The sequence below is a fragment of the Monodon monoceros genome, unplaced genomic scaffold (assembly GCF_005190385.1).
Source record: "Monodon monoceros isolate NGI ecotype Baffin Bay Population unplaced genomic scaffold, NGI_Narwhal_1 Super_Scaffold_3, whole genome shotgun sequence".
NCBI classification, from domain to species: Eukaryota; Metazoa; Chordata; class Mammalia; order Artiodactyla; family Monodontidae; genus Monodon; species Monodon monoceros.
The window spans coordinates 65,241,198-65,262,196 of NW_021703780.1; the positions used below are offsets into that span (position 1 = coordinate 65,241,198).

Here is a 20,999-nt window from a genome sequence, read left to right on the forward strand (position 1 = left end):
GTGGGGATGGGGATAAGAGCACCCACTTATCCCTTGAATGCTAAACACAAACACAGCAGACTCTAAGAATGGGTTGTAATCACCCCCATGTCATGGTAGCAGAGACTGAGATTCATAAAGGCGAAGTAACCCTGGAACCCTGGCCTGTCTGGCAGCCAGACGGTGCCTCTCAGCCATCCTTCCCTGTGTGCCAGGCTCAGTGGGTATCAGGAGCTGGGCCCCTCTCCCAGGCCAGTCTGCCCCTCTGTAAGGTGAGGGGCTGGGCGCTCTGTTTGACAAGGGCCACCCCTTCTGGCTGTGAAGACCCTTTGGGTGGGCAGCGACTGTGGGCAGTGCCAAGCAAGCAGGCAGGTGGTGGGGCCCCCCTTGCCCGCTGCTGGGGCCGCTCTTGCAAGAGGACAGGCAGCGCGGAGGCTGACTAGAGGGTGCCCCGAGATGCCTCTCCTGAGCCAGGTAGCAATGGTATTGCCAGGGGAACCTGGTCATCTGTGGTGACACCACCAGCAGGGCATGTGTTCTGCTAGGGACAGGAGCTCAGGGGGTTATGACTCAGGTTTGAAGACCCCTCTGCACTGCGCTCTATGGCTGGTTCAATCCTTGAGTCAGCTGAGCCTGTACCAGGGTGTGTCCTTACCCTAAGAAAGGCCTGAGAGAGTGAGGGTGAGTCACTGCAGTCCATTCCCATGGCCGGAGTGTCCCTCAGTGCTGGCTGCCACCCTGGTCTCCCAGAGGGTGGGGCCTTCCTCCCTCTTCCACTTCCCCTTCCTCACAGCTACGGCTCCAGAGACAAGGAGACTTTCCCAGGAGCCAGCTGGGTGTCAGAGGCCTGGGAGCCTTCTAGCTGAACAGGAGCAGGAGAGAGAAAGGGACCAGGGGCCAAGGTCTGCCAGAAGCTTGGGCAGCCAGTTTCCCTGCCTCCCCTGGGAGGAGCCTGAGTAGGGCGATGGCTGCCGGTGCTCACCCAGGCCTGTGTGGGGAGCTGCGGGGACGTGGATGAAGCCAAGGGAAGCGGGAGAGATGCAGAGCAGATATGATATTGGCTTTGGGAAGAGCAGGTCTGGGGGGTGGAGTCAGAAGGTTCCCAAGGGTCTCTGCACCATGTCTCTGGGGGTGGTGCGGTCCATCCTCCCACCCCCGTCCCCCCACTTCTTATTCCTTTGTCATCTTTGTAACGTCTCCTCCAGGGGAAAGAGACCAGCTGTCATTCTTCTGAGAGCTAGAGTGTGTTGGATCCCCTCTCCAGAGCTGACCACAGGCATGGCAAGATGGGTGCCTCAGCAGGGGTCGCCTGGGCATGGCCTCACTCGCCCTGGTCGCTGCCTGTCCTCTGTTGCCCTGCGCGGGCTATGCGGGCATCACTGCAGCACAACTGGCCAGTTGGGGGCACAGACTCTGTGGCCAAGGTGGGGTCTCCTCATGAGGAGGGACCATTGAAGAGACATTTTTGAGATTAGAATAAAACACTTACGTTTGCTAAAAATTGTCCAGTCTTATGAGGAAGATGTCTTCTTTTTATACTGTCACAGAAGAAATAGAACCAGGGTAACGTTTCACCAATTATGTAGCTGATTTTGACAGAAAAATCCTTTTTTCCTCTAAGAAGTTAGATGATAATAGAAGCTAGACCCTCTGAGTATGCACTCAGGGGGCTCGCAAGGCACCTGTGTGGCCTCTCCTCAGCCCCCTGTGGGAAGGCTGTAGGTAGGATGCTGGGATCTGGCACCTGCCTGGGGCAGAGGGAGTTCTGATCCTGCCACTTACACACTGTGTAACCTCCGGGAGGGGGAGAAGGTTGTAGCTCTTTCTGGCCCTCTTTCCCTGCCTGTAAAGCAGGTGCCGATAGTCTCACACATGCCTGCCCCCCTCCCTTCGTTGCCATGGGTGAGGAGAGTGCATATCCATTTCACAGATGAGGAACTGGGGCTCAGGGAGATCTTAGGGGACAGGTCCAAGGTCACCACACACTTTGCAGAAGGGGACATTGCCCAAAAGGATGCATGGAGGAGTTGAGGATGTAAAGGTGTTTGCCACCTGGGAGAGTGGGGATGTGCCCTCTCCTCCAGTCTGCCAAAGCTGAGGGCTGGGTTAGTTCCCTGGCTTAGGTCCCTAGCTCTCAGCCTTGCTTCCCATGCCCCAGGGTCCCTCCCCTGAGATTAGCCATGATCTTCCCACCCTGGAGGGTCTGCGCCTCCTCATTGAGCCTTTCATAGCAGCAGTATCCATAGACTTTTGATTCTTGGTCTACCTCTCAGGATCTGAGACCATTTCTGTGACCTGCTGGATTGGAGGGAGTCTGCCTCCCTGGGTCCCAGAGGCTGCACCTGAATTTCCCCAAATTCTGGAGAATAGGGAGGTGAAGAGTGTGAGACCACCTCAGGGCAAGACCCAGGGGAATCCTGAAGCCAAGCAAACTCAAAGCCCATTTCCACTCAGTGTGCACTTGGCACTGTGCTAATCTGAGCTCTCTGTGTTCTCATTCTGTCCTTGTGGCCACCTGGGAACATGAGTACTGTCACTGTCCCCATTTTCCAGATTGGGCCAGTGAGGCTCAGAGAGGTTGAATGGCCTGCCCAAAGCCGCAGGTGAGTGGAGGATGGAACTGGCCTCTGCATCTGGCATGCAGGTCTGTCTGACCCAGAGCCCTGTGGCCACAGCTGGTCTTTCATAGTGCATGGACCCTGGCCTGGCGCACTGGGACCTGGGCCTGCTCCAGCTAGCACTCATGTTCCCACTGGTCCTCTCCTTCCCTGCCTGGGAGCCTAGCTTAACTCCCTCTTTCGGGAAGCATTCTTCCCCTCCCCCACCCCTCCCTATTCCTCCCCAGACCTGGCACTTCTGCCTTTGTTTCCACGTTTTCTGGGGCTGGGAGGAAGCAGACAAACTGAGGCCACCAAAATTTGGCAAATTGAAGGAGTTCTTGTGTTCCTGAGATTTGACAATTTCAAAACGCGTATTGGCTTTCCTGCTGGCAGAGCTTCCTAGAAAGACGTTGGGCCTAGAGCCCCAGCCACTTCCTCCCCTCCCAGGACTCTGGTGGGAGGTGATTAGGGAGGCTCCCAGCCAGTCAGCCACTTCCTCCTGGTCCCCCCACCCCTGCCCCGGCCATCAGGTACCCCACCCTTGGCCTGGAATGGGAGCAGCTGTTTGGGGGCCCTCCTTCTTCCCAGGGCTGGCCTTCCCCATCTTGCCTGCTCTGCCAGGTTCTGGATCTGGAAAGAAAGGAGAAGGGAAGAGAAGGAGCCAGGCACAGTTCCCTAGGGCCTACATCCTCATCAAGCATCCTAATTGGCAGCAGCTCATCCATAGACCCCCAAATCCTTGAGTACGGAGTGCCTGTGGCAGCATTCCTAGCCGCAGCTCCAGGCCTGACCCCCAGGCAGGGCCAGTAAATGTTTGTAGGGGTCAGGAAGACATCTGTAAAATGTGCAGTCCTCCCTGGGCATGAGGGTTGAATCCTGGTGTCCAAAGGACTCCTGGACTCGGAGGTGGCTATGTGTGAACCATGTGACCCAGAGAAGCTATAGAATATCCTTGAGTCTCAGTCTCCTAAGCTGAAAGTGATGGTCAGTAATGCCCTTTTTTTTTTTTTTTTTTTGCGGTACGCGGGCCTCTCACTGTTGTGGCCTCTCCCGTTGCGGAGCACAGGCTCTGGACGTACAGGCTCAGCGGCCATGGCTCACGGGCCCAGCCGCTCCGCGGCAAGTGGGATCTCCCCGGACCGGGGCACGAACCTGTGTCCCCTGCATCGGCAGGCGGACTCTCAACCACTGCGCCACCAGGGAAGCCCCAGTAATGTCCTTTTTGAAGGGCAAGAGCTAACAGGTGTGTAACATGCCTGGCAGATGGCAGCGACTCTGTGAACATCCACCACCGTTGTAATGACCGCCAAGGGGCAGAGCCTGGTCTAGCCCCAGGGCTGTGGGGCCAAGGTCCACACATGAAAGGAACAAAGCAGCCGCCTGCATCGCCCTCACTGCCTAGAAGCCAACAGGTCTGGATCCAAGTTTTGACTCTCCCTACCAAGCTATGTGACTTTGAGCAAGTCACTTAACCTCTCAGAGTCACAGGCTCCCCACAGGAAAAGGGTGATGCTGGTTCTCCTCAGGATGTGATGAGTACTGAATGAGGCGATATCTGTGACCAAGCACTGTGGCCAACACAGCACTGGCCAAACACCAGGGAGGGACAGTTGTTATGAAGGGTGTGCTAACCCTGTCCTGACTCCGTCAGTCCTTAGGCGTTCAGCTGGGGCCTGGGCATTTGGGGTCAGTAGATCATGTGAGCCGACCTCCCTGGAACTTAAGCTGCTGAGGAGGAGAAGTGAACAGACAGGGTGAGACAGAGGACAGGATATGGCCAGAACTTAACGAAGCGAGGTCTGATCTGGCATGGGGCCAACTAATCCATAGCTGCAAAATCGGTCCGTTAGCTCTCTTAATGAGCTACAAAAGCTGGGGAAATTAGTGCATGAGAGAATAATGGCACATGTCTGAGGCTCTAGTTTGAAATCAGGGCTAAAAAGTTAGATTTGACATGACCAGCAACTCTCCAAATAGCACTGGTGCCCTTGTGGGGAGGGAGAGGGTGAAGTCAGTGACGGGGGGGATGAGTCTGGGTTTATAAGGAAGATACTGAGGCCTTAAAAAGGAAACTCCTGCTTCAAACCCTGAACTTGAGGTCAGTCTCTACCACCCCATCCCGAGGCTATGGCCTCTGCTCTAAGTAGGCAAAGCAGCCAGCAGGGGTCCCACTAGCTGGCCAGGGGCAAGGGTGCAGAGTATTAATAACCACCTGCTGCTAACAGCACAAGGCAGGGTGGTCTCAACAGCTGGCTGTAAAATGAATCCTGCTCTTCCAGCGATGTCTCTCATAAAATTAGAGATATGTTCCCATGGGAAAATAATCCCAAATAATTACAGAACTGGGAGCCAGAAGGGACCTCAGATATGGCTGAGTTGAAAAACTCTTAACAAGGAGGGAGTTTAGTAAATTCAAAGTGCTTTTTCTCATCTATAACCTCCCTCTGTAGAGAATTGGGGTTCTCCACAGTGAAAAAAATGAGTCGCAAACCTAGATTTTCCCATAATATTCTGTTCAGTTCCACTGCCTGAGTGTTTGGCGCTGAGCGTGTGTAACTGTGGTGTAATCGACAGCCCGGAGATGCAGCTCCTGAATGTTCCAGCCTGCCCTTGCCTGAGGCTGGGGTGAGACCCCCAGTGTGGGAGAGAAGGTGTTGGGGGACACAGCAGTCCTTCCTGCCTCTCTCCTCCCTATCCTCTGGCATCAAACCAAGCTGGAATCCCAAGAAAGTGGAAATAATGGGACTTTAGTGGCCCACAGAGCAGTGAGAGGAAGTGGATCCCTGGCCTCCATGAGGTTCCCTTTGCTGTAGGGTTAATAATGTCTCTTGGGCTGTGGGCTGTCATGAAATCCAGAGTTCATATTTTTTAATTTGCTGCTGCCTCACTGATGGGAGAGATTATAAACCAGCTGTCTTCCCCTGGAAGGAGTGGGTGTTCCGGCACAGGCCACAGCAGTTTGGCCTGGGCTGCAGGTTCATTGGCTGGGAGTGTGGAGGTTGGGATGGATTGGGAGAGGCTGCTTGTCCAGCCCGGGGCCTTGGGGCCTCGTGTGTGTGTGTGTGTGTGTGTGTGTGTGTGTGTGTGTGTGTGTGTGAGAGAGAGAGACAGGTACTGTGAACGCTTTTACTTGAAAAGAGCCCATCCTGGGGTGAGCTGGATGTGGACGCTGGCTGTGTGGGTGGGCATGTGGGCCTGGGAAGAAGGGTGAAGAAGGGTGTTGGGGGCTGGTCCCAAGGCTGTGTCTTACAGAGTCACTGCAGACATCCCAGCTCTGTTTGATGCTCTAGGAAGGCAGACAGAGTACTTTTACAGCTCTGGGCAATGTGCGGTGATGGCTCCTGCAGTGGAGATGGGGCCTCAGTGGGAGAGGAGGTCTGAGCAGAGGGTCTAGGCTTGGTCACCTGCCCAGACAAGGCTGTCACAGGTTGAGTTGTAGCAGCAAGACCCCCAGTCTTTTTTTTTTTTTTTTTGCAGTACGCGGGCCTCTCACTGTTGTGGCCTCTCCCGTTGCGGAGCACAGGCTCCGGACGCACAGGCTCAGCAGCCATGGCTCATGGGCCCAGCCGCTCTGCGGCCTGTGGACCGGGGTATGAACCCGTGTCCCATGCATCGGCAGGCGGACTCTCAACCACTGTGCCACAAGGGAAGCCCAAGACCCCTAGTCTTTCTTGGGCACCTCTCTGTGCCCAGTTCTCTGCTAGGCACTTCAGAGAAATAGAAAATATTGCACAAATAAATGGACAGATGGATGGGCCTTATTCTCTGAAGGGATCAAAATCAACATCACAGAGTCTGTAGACACAAACATACCATGGCCCACACACTGACACACATTCCCCAGCCCCATACCACATACACCCGTACACACCCATGCACACACCCCTTATGTGCATGTACTCATGTGTACATTTACCCATGTTTCCATGCACACATACACACACCTACTCACATCCCTGCTCGTGCACACACCCATGCACCTATGCACACATTTATTTCAGAACAAGTTTCCCAAGTCTTGCAAGTAGTAGTTTTGGCCAGTGCCTCTCTGACTCGGGGCCACCCCCTCCTCTCATTTCCGCTCAGGGAGGGGTTGTCTGGATGCTCTCTCAGGAGTCCTGTTCTCCTCGCTGTCCAGCCTTACCTTACTCCATCCTGGTGACCCCAGGGCAATGACTTCATCCTCCAGAGCCTCTTTTTCCTCACTCTATAAATTGGGGCTGATGGTCCCGCCCTGCTTGCCTCACAGGGTGGCACCAGCATTCCCATGAGATAAGGGAAAAGAGTGTTTTGTAAACTGTAAATTGTTTTCCAAACAGTCAAATGATGCTGTTGTTTTCTCAGCTCCCGAACTCAAGAGTTCCTCCACCTACATGTAAACCCTGTGCTTGGGTGGAAAGGGACACAGCGTGGAGGTAGGGAGGAGGCCTGGCCAGTTCTGAGGCTCCCATTCCACCTGGAGAGCTGGAGGGGCGTGGGCCCCTCTGCCCTCAACCTTTGCTGGGGTCCACTGTCTGGTGGGGTTGGTAGGGGTCTCGGCTGTCTGGCTACGGGCTCTGGGGGTAGGTGAGAGAATTTGGCAAAGGAGAGTGAGGGGAGAAGGGAGAGGTGGAAACCACGTAATCAAAGACTGAGGCTACAGCATTGTCATTTGATCAAAGAAATATGGTCTCAAATTCGATGCTTGTGTAACTTCAGTGGGGGCCCACAACTCAAGGAGAGCTGGGAGCCCTCCCTTAGGAGGAAGCCAGGGTTCCATCTCACAGGCGTATAAGGGAGCCTGCTGGGCACTAGCTGGAGCTATGGAGCTGTCCAGGAGCCATCACAGACCCTCCAGCTTTGGTGGACCCCTGGGGGGCTCAGGGGATGTAGGATGGGAGTGAGGATGGGGTAAAGGTGTGTTGCATTGTTAGAAGGCCACCCCATCTTCTTTTCTTCCCAGCTGTGGCTGGGGACCAAGACACCGGGTGGCCCCCAGCAGCTTCAGGCATTTGAATATGGGGTCAGTGGAGACCAGAGGCTGCTCCATGGGGACAGTGCTGTGGGAGTGGGACCACTGACCCCACTTTGCAAGGAGCCCCTGACCAGGGGTCCTCCCTGTGGTTCCCATCCCCCCCAGTCTAGCCCAAGCCCTGCATCTTAACACAAGGGAAACAGACACAGAGAGGCAAAGGACCAGCCCCAGGTCACACTGAGAATAAGAGTAGAACCTGGGGCTCCTGTCTCTTAGCCCTGTGCTCATTCCCATGCCTGGGAAGATGGGGCTCTTGCTGGGGGACACCTTTCGTGAAGGATAGTGAAGCCTCATATACTTGCATGAATGAAGCCAACTTGTAGCAATGGCCTTGTGGGCTGGAGGAGTCAGGATGGGCTCCTTGGAAGAGGAGGTAAAGTTCACCAGAGAGGGTAGGTTAGGTACAGTGGGGAGGAAGTCTGTCCAGGTTGTCATGTCTTTCATTTGTTGAGCCTTCCTGGGTCCTCAATTTAATCTTGTTCTCTCCTCATGATGGGTTGTGAGGGTTTCTTCCCTTTATCCCCACTTTATAGATTTGTTCATGAAATCTACAGATATTATCTGAGCCAGTGCTCTTTGCCAGTGCTGGGACCCAGAGGTGACCAGGCAGACTGGCCCTGCCCTTGGGGGTCCACAGTCTGAGGCCAGAGGCAGCACAATGCCAGCCTGACTGGGGAAACAGTTGCATGATCTGGGGCCGGTTATTTCACCTCGCTGTGCCTCAGTTCCTCAGCTAAAGAATGGTGGTAATAAAGTCCCTTCCTCCTAATGTTTATCAAGTGCTCGGAACAGAGCCAGGCATACTGAAAGTGTAACATCTATATGTGTGTGTTTGTTTAAAGAGTTATCAAAGGAACAAGTTAATTGTAGGTCGTGAGCAAGTGATGCACAGGAGGGAGGAAAAAAGGGTGATGATGCGGGAGCTTTCTGGGGAGCTGGCAACATTTTCTGTCTTGATGGGGGTGTGGGTCACAGGGTGTATGCAACTGTCAAAATTCATTGAACTGGACTCTTGAGATCTGTGTATGTAAAGTGTACCTCAATAAACAAGCATATATAGAAAGAAAGTAAAATAAAGGATGAGGGGAGAATAAGGACCCTCGAGGTCCTCTTTAGACAGGTTGTCAGGGAGGGCTTCTGAGAGGAGGTGTCTTTGGGGGTACTCCTAGGAGAGGAGAAGACTGTGGCAAGGGGGAAGAAAGATGAGAACACTGAACCTCTAAGAGGTTTGGGGCTGCACTCAAGGTCACCCTGAGAGATCAAGAGAGACAGCGCTGGAGATTTCTTGGCAGCTGGCCCTGGGTGGGCCCAGGTGCAGGGCTCTGTAATCTCCCCTTTAGAGAGACCTGGAGGCATTTATTGTGTTTTCTAGGGGCAGTTCTCTCCCCACCCCTGTGCCTGTTCTCAGAGCCTTGGCACTCAGAGAAGGACTATTTTAATCCATGTGGTAAATGGGATCCTAAATATGGACTGAGTAGGGTGGGAGGCATTGAGAGGCTCCAGCTCAGGACAGCTCCACCTGCTTCTCCTCCTCAGCAAAGCACAAGGTGCAAGCTCAGGCCATCCATCGTCCTCCTCCCTTCCCTTTCACACCCCTGTCTCCTTCCAGCCCCATGCCCATCATCCCATCCTTTGTTTGTTCAGGAGCCCAGTGTTTTCTGCCAGACCCCAGCCAGGGACTCCCAGGTAATCCCGACCTGTCTGTACCTTCAAGCTGCTTCCAGCCTGGTGGAGGTACAGAGGCAAAAACCACTGAGGGAGGTGCTGGGAGCACTTTCCAGAGGAGGAGACGTCTGAACTGACACCAGAACCTTCCTCAGAAAAAGGGCGTTAGCCCAGTAGAGGAGATGGAGCAAGAGTGCACCTGGCGTAGGCAGAGAATGAGGCCTATTTGGGATCAGAACATACATCACTCTGACCAGAATCAAGTGCTCTGGGGCCAGGGTAGCAGGAAATGAGCTGAGAGAGGAAGACGAGCTCTGGATGCCAGGCGAGGAGGTGGCCTTTATACAGAGCGCTAGGGGGTGGGGATAGGCAGTGAAGGAACAGAGAGAAAGAGGTAGGGCTGAGGACCCCACCGAAAGCATTTCAGCTGTGAGCTTGGGATTTTAGGAGAGAAGAGAGAGGACCCTGATATCGGGGTCGGGTACCAGAAGCAGGGCAGAGTGAGGAGAGGGTCCAGGAGCCTGCCTGGGGGCCCTGGCAGGACATGGTCAGGTGGGCTAGGGAGGAGGTGGCAGGAGGCAGGGAGAAGTGTTAGGAGGCCAAGCAGAGAAGGGGGGCAGAGAGGACAGAGCAGGCAGGGAGGATGGTGCATCTTTGGTCCTGTGGCTAAAGCCTGAGGTGCCCGTGGCTTGAGTCACCTCAGGACACAGTGTGGTGGGGGGAGCTGATGTGGTGAGTGGGGGTGACCAAGCCTCTACCCACAGTGCTGTTAAGTAAGAAGCCGGTACATGGGAGCTGTGTGGGCAGAACAGAGGAGGCAAAGGCAGCACGAGCAAGGGATCCATGGTTTCCAGGCTGGGAGTGTCTGCCTGCAGCCGTCTCCATGCACACCCCCATTCTGGACTGGTTAGTGGAGAAGGAACCCTGGAGCTGGTGGAGGGGCTTGCCCAGCTCCTTGCACCCCACACTAGGGTCAAGCTCCAGAGACCAAGGGGCAAGCAGATGCAGGGATTCGTTTCTGCCCCAGTTGATCTTTGCCTAGAGAGCTTGGTCCCAGAGCCTGCCCACACATGCCCTGGCAGAGGGGAAACCATCCTGCAGAAGAAGAAAGAAAGGCCCAGGGTGGCCCAGGGTCCGGCGGGTACTGAGCAAGATGGAGCTGGTCTGAGCCTATCTTGGGTTCCAGCCCTGGTCTTCAGCCCTGTTCAGCCAGGAAGCAAATGTGAGCAGCCTTACCCGGGGGATGGCTTGTCCCTGCTCTCCCCATTCTGGGCCACCTCACCCTGCAGGCTGACGTCTCCACCCCCTGCACCTCCTCTGCGCATGACCACTTCAGGGTCTTGCTCATTTCTGGTGATTGGCTCTAAGGTTGACAGCCACAGCCCAGGGCTGAATTAACCTGAACAAGGATCGTGATGCCCACCCACGTGCTGCCTGCCTTGATGTGATGTATCCTGTGGGGATGACTATTATTACTCCATTTTACAGAGTTGTGGGCTGTGGCTTGGAGCTGTGAATGTTAGCTTGAGGTCACAGTGAGTCATTGGAGGAATTTAGCTCCAAGCCCAGACCTCACCCCGCCAGGCGGTCACTTCCCTCGAGCAGGGTCCTCCTTGCTGCCAACCTCTACCTCTGGTCCACAAACCCTCATGCCATCTCACTGTAAAAATGAGGCTCTGGCGATGTGTGGCTCCTGGCCTGGGGTCTCACAGGTGATGCATGATTTGACTATGAAGTCCACTCAATTTCCACCTCAATTGCTGTCCCCAAGAAGGGAGGCAGGGGCTTCTCTGGCCTCTGAGTCCTTCCAAGCTTTCAGCTACTTTTCAGGGCTTCCTGAGCTACCAGCTAAGCTGCTTGAAGCTGACCCTCAATCAAGTCCAGAGGCTCATTGGACCACCAATCAGGAAAACCTGGATGTGAATCCTCATTTTGCCCTTCATAAGCTGGGGGACCTTAGGCAGGTCACAGGCCTCTCTGAGATTACGTGTCCTTGTCTGCAAAGTGAGGGCAGTGGCACTACTGGGTGGCTCCTGGGGAAGTGGATTTTAGGCTTGACAACTTTCTGTGCCTACCTGCCCTCAGCTCCTGTATGACAGCCCCAAGGCCCGGCAGGAGGTGGACCACCACTGGAAAGCCTCAGGCGGCCCCCACATTGTGCGCATCCTGGATGTGTATGAGAACATGCATCACAGCAAACGCTGTCTCCTCATCGTCATGGAATGGTATGCTGGCCCACCCTGCTTCAGCGCCTCATTAGTACCCCTGTGGCCCCCAGGCTCCCGCCATTCTTTAGGGGCTGTCTCTGTTCTTCAGATAGCATCTCCGGGAGGCCCCCCCCCCCAGCCTCTGAAGGGTCGCGGACCTGCGCAGCTGGCCACAAGGGCCTTCCTGCAAGGGTGGGAAGGAATCCACAGGGGCTCTAATGTGGCCTCCCTGGGTATGATTTCCACTCTGTGAGGAGGGGCTGGAAGAGCTGAATGTAGTGGGTGGGGGAGAGATATGGGGAAGAGTGGGAAGTACACTGTCCCCTCAGCTTTCTCCTTCCCACCTGGATTGGTGCTCCCACGGCCCCACCAGGTGCTGGGTGATCAGGGCCTAGATCCAGGAGCCAGCGGCTTTCTCCACCCTGGGCTTCTCCCATGAGCACTGTGGCTCAACCCTAACCTTCCTCAGACCCTGGGCCCTGTGTCTTGGCCTCCAGCTCCTCCCTGTCTGCCTTTAAAGTTCCCCCTCACCCCACAGTGTAGCAGCTCTTGAGTCAGATTTGGGGTTCAGATCCTGGCTCTGCCACCCACTAGCTGTGTGACCTTGGGCAACTGCTAACCTCTCTGAATCGCTGTAACTCCCATGTAAAATGTGGAGGGAGATCTTGATGTAGCATTCACCCTGTTCATTCTAAGTGCTCTATGTGTATTGCTGAATCAATCTTCACAACTCTGTGAGGTTGGTGCTATAATCCCTGTTTTACAGAAGAGGAAGGTGAGGCACTGAGAGATGAAGGGACCAGCCCAGGATTACACAGCAGTGCACACAAAGGGTTTGCCCAGGGCGCAGCACACAGTAGGTGCTCAGAAAACAGTGGCCATGATGATGATAACTGACATCTCCTTCCTCACTTGGGGAAACCTGGATGAGGGTGGGGCTGCCAGGTAGGGTCAGTGCCCCTGGGAACACAGGTGCTCCCTGGTTAAGATCCTCCCCTAGTTCTAAGAGTTGAGTTCAACCCACCCAAGCCAACAGCCCACCATGCAAGGCACAGGGAGGCTGAAGGTGACCGTTCCCCAGGAGAAGAGCAGCAGGGCTGGAGGCCTGAGCCCATGACTCGGGGTGGGGGCAGGTTGATGCCTGATTCTCCACCTCCCTGCCCACTTTCTCTAATAGCATGGAAGGCGGTGAGTTGTTCAGCAGGATTCAGGAGCGTGGTGACCAAGCTTTCACTGAGAGAGGTGTGTACGTGCAGCTGCACTGGGGATTTGGGCTGAGATGGCTCACACAGAGTTTCTGTGTGATGCTGGGCAAGGCCCTGCTCCTCTCTGTGCCTCAGTTTCCCCAGCTGAATAAGAGAGGGTGGGACAGAGTGTTTATCTCCCAAGGGGTTCTGTGAGTCTGTGACACTTTGCCAGAGATGGGCTCTCCATGGCCTTGGGATGGAGGACTCCATGCCTCTTGGTGCCAACCAACAGTTGAGCTGGGGAGAGGTAGCCCAGGCCCGCTGAAAGAGCCCCAAATGAGATGAGGGCATCCCCAAAGGAAACTAGGGTGACCAGGATGTGGGTATGGGATGGGGGCCCTGGGTGGGAGGAGTGCACCACCTTGTGCTTTCCCAGGAGGGATGATGGGTGGGGCCCCCTAGGCTGCCTGACCCTTGACTGACATCAGTGACCCTCTCCTCTGTCTCTGTCTGCAGAAGCTGCACAGATCATGCGGGATATTGGCACCGCTATCCAGTTTCTGCACAGCTGGAACGTTGCCCACCGAGATGTCAAGGTGAGGCTCCAGGATCCAGGTTCGGAGACCCGGGAAAAGAGTACCATCCACAACCCTCAATGGTCCCAGCATCCACTAGATGGAGGCCACGTTCCTTGGTTGGCATTCAAGGCCTCTTCCCCCTGGCCAAGACTGCTCTTCTCAGCCTTTTCTCCCATGGTTCCAGCATATTCATTCTGCTCTAGCCAGATGGGTCTCCTTGTTTCCTTCAAACACTGTATAATCCCAATAGCCATAAGAATAATTGAATGCCTACTTCAAGCCAGTAGTCCTGATAAGCATCTCATTGAATCCTCACCCAGCCCTGTGAGATGGGTGCCATTACCCATTTGACAGATGAAACCGAGGCTCAGAGAGAGATTGTCTTGCTCAAGGCTGTGCAGTTGCTGCACTGGGATTCATGCATTCATTTGTTCATTCAGCAAGGATTTTGTGGTGACAATATGCCAGGCCTCAGGAAGGGGCTGCCTTACAATGTTGGGGCTTCTGTGAAGTAACAGCCATAGTTTCCATAGGTGGAGCCCTCTAATGTCAACATTTTAGGGGAAAGAAGCCATGTGCTGGGCACTGGATGAAGGAGCAGAGGTAATCCCAGTTGCTGGACCTGCTTGCCCTTCCAGTGGATGGGCTTGAGAGATGTTCTCTCCAAACTTCCTATCCAGGGAGGACTGACTCTTACAGGTGATCAAGATCAGATGGATGAAATGCAAACCGAGGCAGCCTTACATACACACATGCACACACTTGCATGTGCCAGCCACCATCAGAGTAGAATCTGCAACTCCTGGGCCCTCAGGCCCACACTTAGAGTCCTCCTAAGACTGGGCAGAGGAGACCTGAGGGCCCAGCTGCTGCATCAGGTTCTTCCTCTGGCTGACTACTGCCAACCCATACAGTTATTCTTTGATTTTGGATACACGGGGAGCCGCAACAGTCTCACCTTTGCTTTATTTTGCAAAATAAACCATTGCTTTATTTTGGCCCTGGCTTCCTTTTTTTCTCCCAATCGGAGAAAAGCCTTCTGCGGAGAAGATTCCTTTGTATAGACCAAAACTGCTTCCCTGTTTTTAATCCCAGTCCAAGGTTGCATCATCTCAAACAGGACCTGAGAAATAGCTTTCACTGGCTCCAAACTGGAACTCCATCTAACACCCATCCTTCTACCCCAGCTCTGCCGCTCCTCTCCATGGGCCTAGGTCCTACACATTCATTAAAAACCAGCTTCAGGGCTGCCTCCTCCATGCAGATTCCCCACTGCCTTCATCCCTCAGACTCTCTGTGCTCTGCAACCAGGAAAGATGGCCTCTGTGCAGCTCCTGGGGTCTTAGCTCCCGGAGCAACCTCAGGGGGGCTGTCCTGCAGGCTCATTCTGGGCTGGGTACAGGCTGTGTGCTTGGCAGCACTGGCTCGCTTGCAGCCCACCTTCCCCCGGAACCCTCATTTTGGCATCTCAAGGCAGCATCACCAACTCAAGCTCAGAATTTCCTGCCCCTGGGCTCTCTGTGGCACTCGGTTATCTGCAGCCTTGGTTGAACAACTGCCTCAGTTTCCCCTCTGTGAGATGAGGTGTCACCTCTCAGCCACATTAGTCTCCTCCATATTTGGCCCATGTTGTTGGTTGCCAAGACCCAGGTCTTTTTAGTGAGATGGACCTGGCTCCTCCTGCATCAATCTGGATGAGGGAAGATTCTGCCCCCACCTGGTGCCTAACTCCAGACTAATGTTTTCTCTTCCTGGCCCAGCCTGAAAACCTGCTCTACACGTCCAAGGAGAAAGATGGGGTACTCAAGCTCACTGACTTTGGCTTTGCCAAGGAGACCACCCAAAATGCCCTGCAGACTCCCTGCTACACTCCCTATTATGTGGGTGAGTCCTTGGGATATGGTTTGTACCTCTTTACCACACCCGCCTCACCCTGCTGTGGTATGGGGCAGCCAGTGGGGTGCAGAAGCCAAAGGGTTAAAGCCCAGTGAGGAGGGAGGGGAGGATTCTGTCTGCGAGGAGGCGGTGACTGGGGGGGCTGGAGGTTGCAAAAATATTCTCCCAAACTTCAGCTTCTGCTTTTGAAAATAGATCCAGGAAAATTCTGGCTGTGGCCTGTGAGCTGAATGACATCACAGCGGCTCTAAATATATACGTGATAAAAGGCTGCCATCAGCTTGGGATGGAGCCCAACTGCGGTTGTTTTTCTCTGGTTTTTATCTTCCTGGGAGTCATATTCAGAAAGTGGGCAGGCATTTCCTCCCACATTAGAGGGATGCAGGGTACCAGCCACCTGCCTTGTGGGAGAGGGTCCCTTAGGTGAGGGCATGGATGGAACCCGGGGTTGTACACATACCCACGCTTCCTGGAAAAGCTCCCTGCTCCTCTGTGAGCGGGCAGCCCCCTGATCTGGAGAAGCCCCTGCTGAAAGTGCCCCTTCCCAGAGAGTGGGGTGATGACTCGTTTTACAGAGAGCTCTTCTCCTTCAGGATAAGCCTTCCAAGAGCTGTTTAAGGGGTGGGAAGCCCCCTGAGACAGCTGGAATGGCACTCTGTTTTACCAGAACATGTTTTGCAGTATTTTGACTTAGAAATCTTCCGGCCTACCCATCTCATTGAACAGATGGGAAGACCAAGGCCCCATGGGATGGTAGTCAGGCTGACAGTGGAACCCAGAGCCCTGGCTGTGGCCCCTCCTTACCCATGACCTCGGCTGTACATTCAGGAGGCAAGGGACACAGGGCAGCTGGTGGGCTGAGGCCCTCTCACCTACGCCAGGACCCCATCAAACCCCAGACTGCCCTCCTCTCCCTCTCCTCCCACACCAAGACTGAGATGGCCCAAAGTAGCTAGGAGGCTATCATTTCTTACAGCCCAGTCTAAATTGGGATTATTTTATCTGGGAGCTGCTTTTCCTCCCGCAACTTCACACACATGCCGCCTTCCCAGAAGGTGCCAGACACCAATCTGCTCTGCCCCATCCCCCAGCTTGGGCACCTGCTCTCCACCTTGTCCAGGATTTAGGCTCCTGCCTGGGCTTGAGGACCCTTGGGACTGAGGCCCCTCCTGTGCTCTCTGCCCTGGTAGCTCCTGAGGTCCTGGGTCCAGAGAAGTATGACAAGTCATGTGATATGTGGTCCCTGGGCGTCATCATGTACATCCTGTGAGTACCATCCATCTCCTGCAACCCCGTGTACCCTCAGAACCACTTCTGCCCCCGCCATCCTTGGTGAGGGGCTTGAGCAGGTCACTCTTCAAGGAGGCTGCCCTTCCCTTCTGGTCATGGGACACCTCTTCTTCAGGCTCCCTGAAGGCCTCCCCATGCCAAGGGCAGATGGTGGTCCTGGGATGAACACCAGAGTTCTGAGGGCTGGTATTATTGCCTTGGTGTCTGGCTGCCTGTCTCCCCAGTCAGGGTCTTGGGGGAGGAGAATGGGTCCACCCTGGCGCTTCCCCCACACCTGTGCCGAACGACCTCTGCCCTCCCCTAGCCTATGCGGCTTCCCACCCTTCTACTCCAACACGGGCCAGGCCATCTCCCCGGGGATGAAGAGGAGGATCCGCCTGGGCCAGTATGGCTTCCCCAATCCTGAGTGGTCAGAGGTCTCTGAGGATGGTGAGTGAATCTCTGCCCCATCTTGCTCCACTGGACCCCATAAGCCTTCCTTCTGGAAGAGAACACTTTGGTGTCAAACCGACCTGTATTCAGATCCTAGCTTCCCCAACATCCCAGCTTTGTGGTCCTAGGCAAGTCACCTAACCTTTTTGAACCTCAGTTTCTATATTTGAGCCAAATGGGCTCAAAACCTGCCTCCTCAAAACTTCCTCTAACTCCTGTTCATATTTTCCCTTTGGAGACCACAAACAAGTCTGCCTCATATCAATTATCTATTGCTGCCTAACAAATTACCCCGAACACTTAATGCCTTAAAACAAGGAACGGTTATTAGCTCACTGTTTCTGTGGGTTAGGAATTTGGGAGCGTGTGCAGAGCTGATGGTCTCTGGGAGGGGGGGACTGGCTCTGAGGAACTTCGCAGCCTCACCACTCCCCTCTCATCACTAGCCAAGCAGCTGATCCGCCTCCTGCTGAAGACAGACCCCACAGAGAGGCTGACCATCACACAATTCATGAACCATCCCTGGATCAACGTGAGTGCCACCTCGTTCTATGGTGGGCAGGGTGATGAGCTTGAGCAGGGCTCCCAGAAGAGTGATGGCTCCGGAGTCCCTGCCGTGGGCCACAGATGTGTGGTAGTGCCCCACCTATAACCTGCCTTTGCCACCACTCATGTCAGGCTCCTTCACCTCCCTGAGTCTCCGTTTCCCCATCTGAGACTGGAAGAAAGGGGGTGGGGTGGGGCAGCCAGTGTTGTCCCGAGTGCCCGCAGGGTCTGATCCACGGGCCTGGGGCTCCTTCCAGCAATCGATGGTGGTGCCACAGACTCCACTCCACACAGCCCGAGTGCTGCAGGAGGACAAAGACCACTGGGATGAAGTCAAGGTGGGTGGACTCTCCCTCAGCCTCCCTGCAAGTAGCAGGGTTTTGGAAAAAGGGACTCCACGGTGGTGACCACCCAGAACCTGGGTCTTCGGTCCCCTCTCGCCTTATGTCAGTGACTGCAGCCGTGGTCTGACCGTGGCACTTGGAGCACTGGGCTGCGCTACCCCGTTCAGGGTGGTGCTCCTGGCTCACGCCCTCGGTGAAGGGGGGCTTTGGGGTCAAACCGAACAAGCTTTGGCCATAATCCCTCCTATGATTTGCAACATTTGGGAGGGTGGTCAGCCTGCTTTTAGACTTAGGGGAGGCCAGATTTGAGCCTATGGGGCAGCAGCTCAGAGCCTGGGGCAACCAGGGCACAGTCTTCAGGCGCTGGTGCCCTGGGTGCACAGCAAGACGGCGTCCCCTGCAGGCCTTGTGGTTCTGAGCAGGTGACATTGGTCCAAGTCCCTGTCCTACTTATCCTTGGTATGGTCCCAGGGAGTCACTATACTTTCTGTGCCTTTTTGGATAAGCTCAGTGTCTACCACAATGGACTAGAGTGAAGCTCATATGAGGCAAAGGGATGGGCCCAGTGCTGGCTACACAGGGGGCTCTCGGGCAGCATAGATGGTCACTGCCATCACTGATATTATTAAGGGGCTACTCAGGCAGGAGGTGATGTCTCTTGAGGTCAGTGTACCTGCCCTCCCCCCACATCTGTCCGCAGGAGGAAATGACCAGTGCCCTGGCAACCATGCGGGTGGACTATGACCAGGTGAAGATCAAGGACCTGCAGACCTCTAACAACCGGCTCCTCAACAAGCGGAGGAAGAAGCAGGCAGGCAGCTCCTCGGCCTCTCAGGGCTGCAACAATCAGTAGCTCATGCGGCTGTGGGGAAGCTGGGCCTCAGCCTGGAGGACACAATGGAGGGGCCTGAGGCCCTGACCCAGAGGACCCAGGCTCATGGTTTTTAACAAAAGGATTATTTTTGTTATGTTTTAATTTGTCACTTGGAACTTCAGGATGGGGGGACGTGACCCTGATCCTTCAGAATTCCAGCCCAGGTTCGGGCCCTAGACAAGGGCCAAAACCTGGGGGCTAGGGAGCCATCTGCTGCAGCTGCAGTGCCTTTGACCAGAGTGGCCTGAATGAACTGTGACTTTGTCCTGCCCTGGGCATGGCCTTAGACTTCTAGGCCACTGGGAATTGTGGCTGGGCGTCCCTTCTTCTGTGGAAAGAGCTCCCTGGAGGGTGGGCAGATGGGCCTGGCCTTGGGAAAGGCATCCGGCCACTGGTTGTCATGGTGACCAGGGACAGAGTTGCTGTCTCTGAATGCTGAGTGAGTGAGCAAGGGAGGGAGAGGGGCAAACGAGGGTCTGCGTGCCTTCTTGGGGAGGCTGCTCTCCCTCACGCTGCATGCCTCTCTCAGGCTCACCCCTCTTTGGTCTCCCTGAGGCTGCAGGGTCAGTCTGCCTGGCTCTCTGGGTGGTCCAGCCCTGTCTTGCTGCAGCCCCATCCCACAGGGTCCTTGGAGTTCTCCTTGCACAGAGTCCATGGGCCCAGCATCCTGTTACTACCCCCCACTCAAAGAGTAGCCTCTCGTCTCACTGCGAGTGGGAGGTATTTTTAACCCTTTTTTTTTACTTTGGAAATGTCACTGTGACAAAAGCTAAAACAGTTACCCTGCCCCTACCTGCTCACCAGATCCCAGGCAGGAAAGCCTTTCCTTAACTGTTCATCCTCTACTCTGTCTTGATTGATGGCCAGGGGTTGTCTCTTGGTGCACTTTTGCGAGAGTGGGGAGCTTGGGGCAGGGCCAAGGGCTCCCCGTTAATCAGGGGTCTCTTTCTATCCTCCGGGTCAGACCCGAGGCAGCGGAGGGCTGCTGTGTGACGCTTAGAGGGTCTGGTCCTGGCTTTGGCAGAGTCAGAGCAGAGAGTGCCCCTTCCTTGCTGGTCCAGGCTCACCCAGCCCCACACTGCCCAGGCAGCCTCAGGGTGCTGAACGCCTGATACGGGCCTGGCAAGTGCCTGACCCCCGGCCTGTGTGCTGGTTCCTTACGCTTCTCTCACGGGTAGGGAAATCCTAGACCACGTCAAATAGGGTGGTCACACTTTTTGTAAAACACGGCTGGGTTTTACATCCAGATATTAGTAAACAACATTTTGACATTTTCCCCTTGTTTCTGAGTTTCTCTTTGTCTATATGAGTGGACAAAAGTGGCCTAAGGGCATGTCCTCACACCTACTAGTGATTTCACTGCTGCTGGACAGGGTGCCTCAGGCCTGGTAAACATGCCAGACTGACTCCAGGTCCACCCTGGCCTCAGCAGGCATGGGAAGGTCATGGGAGCTAAGGGATGGCAGCTGCCCCGTGCCCCCAGCTCTGTGCTGCCCGGTGCGCTACGTGTGTGACACCCACCCCCGGCTTGGTGTGTGCCAGCGTCTGCCCACAGTGGCCACCCCCAGCTGTGTGCCAGCCTGCTGAAGGGCGGGCAGAGCGCCTGCTGCAGCGCTGAGCTATTTTCAGAAGCTGCCAGATTTCATTTGGCAGCGAGGATGTCGGGGAGGGGAGGGGGCGGGACGCTGGAGACCCTTTTGACTACTCCAGCGACGGAGCATCCTCAGGCCTCGGGAGCCCTTGCGGGCAGCCTCGAGGGGGACCCTGACTGACATATTCCCCCAGCTGCTGTCCTCTCCATTTCCCAAGAGCTCATCTGACACCTGCAGCACTCCTCCCCCCACCTCCCTTCCCCTCAGGGTGTCGGGGAGGGCGGGAGATGTTAGAAGGCGGGGACAGGCAAGCCACCTGAGCTGAGTGCTGCTTCCTAGCCTGGTGACCTTGGACAAGTCTCCCCGCCTTCCCGCCTTGATTTCCTCACCTGTGTATTGGGGTTGATGATGTCCACTCTGGGGAGACATCTGGGGGATCGGACAGATGATGTGTAAAGTACTTAGTGGGATGCCTGGTGCATGGCTCGTGTCCAGCACCCATTTGCCACCCCAGCATCCTTAGCTGTCAGGAAGGAGAGAAGTACCTGAAATTGCTCAAGGGAAAAGCAGCCCAGCCCCCAATCTACCTCTGGGACTTTCCACCCAGAAAATCAGGCTTTCTCCACCCATGGGCTCTCACTCCCAAGGACCTGCTCTCCAGAACAGCATCATATGGGCTTCCTGGACCTTGGTTCCAGCCCTGGGCTTCATCCTTGAAGGGGTGGCCCGCCCTTCTGAAGGACCCCTGAGGTCCCCAAATGAATTCTGGGGGCCTCACAGAGCCTGTGGTTCAGA

At 55.2% G+C, this 20,999-nt stretch overlaps 1 protein-coding gene across 5 annotated transcripts in view; it reads left to right on the top strand.

The window, feature by feature from the left end:
• MAPKAPK3 (MAPK activated protein kinase 3) overlaps positions 1 to 20,256 on the top strand; it is a 44,441-nt gene extending 24,185 nt beyond the window's left edge. For 4 of the 5 annotated variants that reach the window (XM_029241899.1, XM_029241896.1, XM_029241900.1 and 1 more), the window contains 9 exons: positions 11,344 to 11,483; positions 12,643 to 12,707; positions 13,169 to 13,248; positions 14,991 to 15,114; positions 16,317 to 16,392; positions 16,721 to 16,845; positions 17,295 to 17,380; positions 17,652 to 17,732; positions 18,439 to 19,887. In XM_029241899.1, the coding sequence (XP_029097732.1) occupies positions 11,344 to 11,483; positions 12,643 to 12,707; positions 13,169 to 13,248; positions 14,991 to 15,114; positions 16,317 to 16,392; positions 16,721 to 16,845; positions 17,295 to 17,380; positions 17,652 to 17,732; positions 18,439 to 18,591 (930 nt within the window). In that variant the 3' untranslated portion in view covers positions 18,592 to 19,887. Of the gene's footprint in view, positions 1 to 11,343; positions 11,484 to 12,642; positions 12,708 to 13,168; positions 13,249 to 14,990; positions 15,115 to 16,316; positions 16,393 to 16,720; positions 16,846 to 17,294; positions 17,381 to 17,651; positions 17,733 to 18,438 lie in introns of all 5 variants that reach the window. The other variant, XM_029241897.1, reaches the window with a different exon arrangement.
• The last annotated feature ends 743 nt before the right edge of the window (positions 20,257 to 20,999 follow it).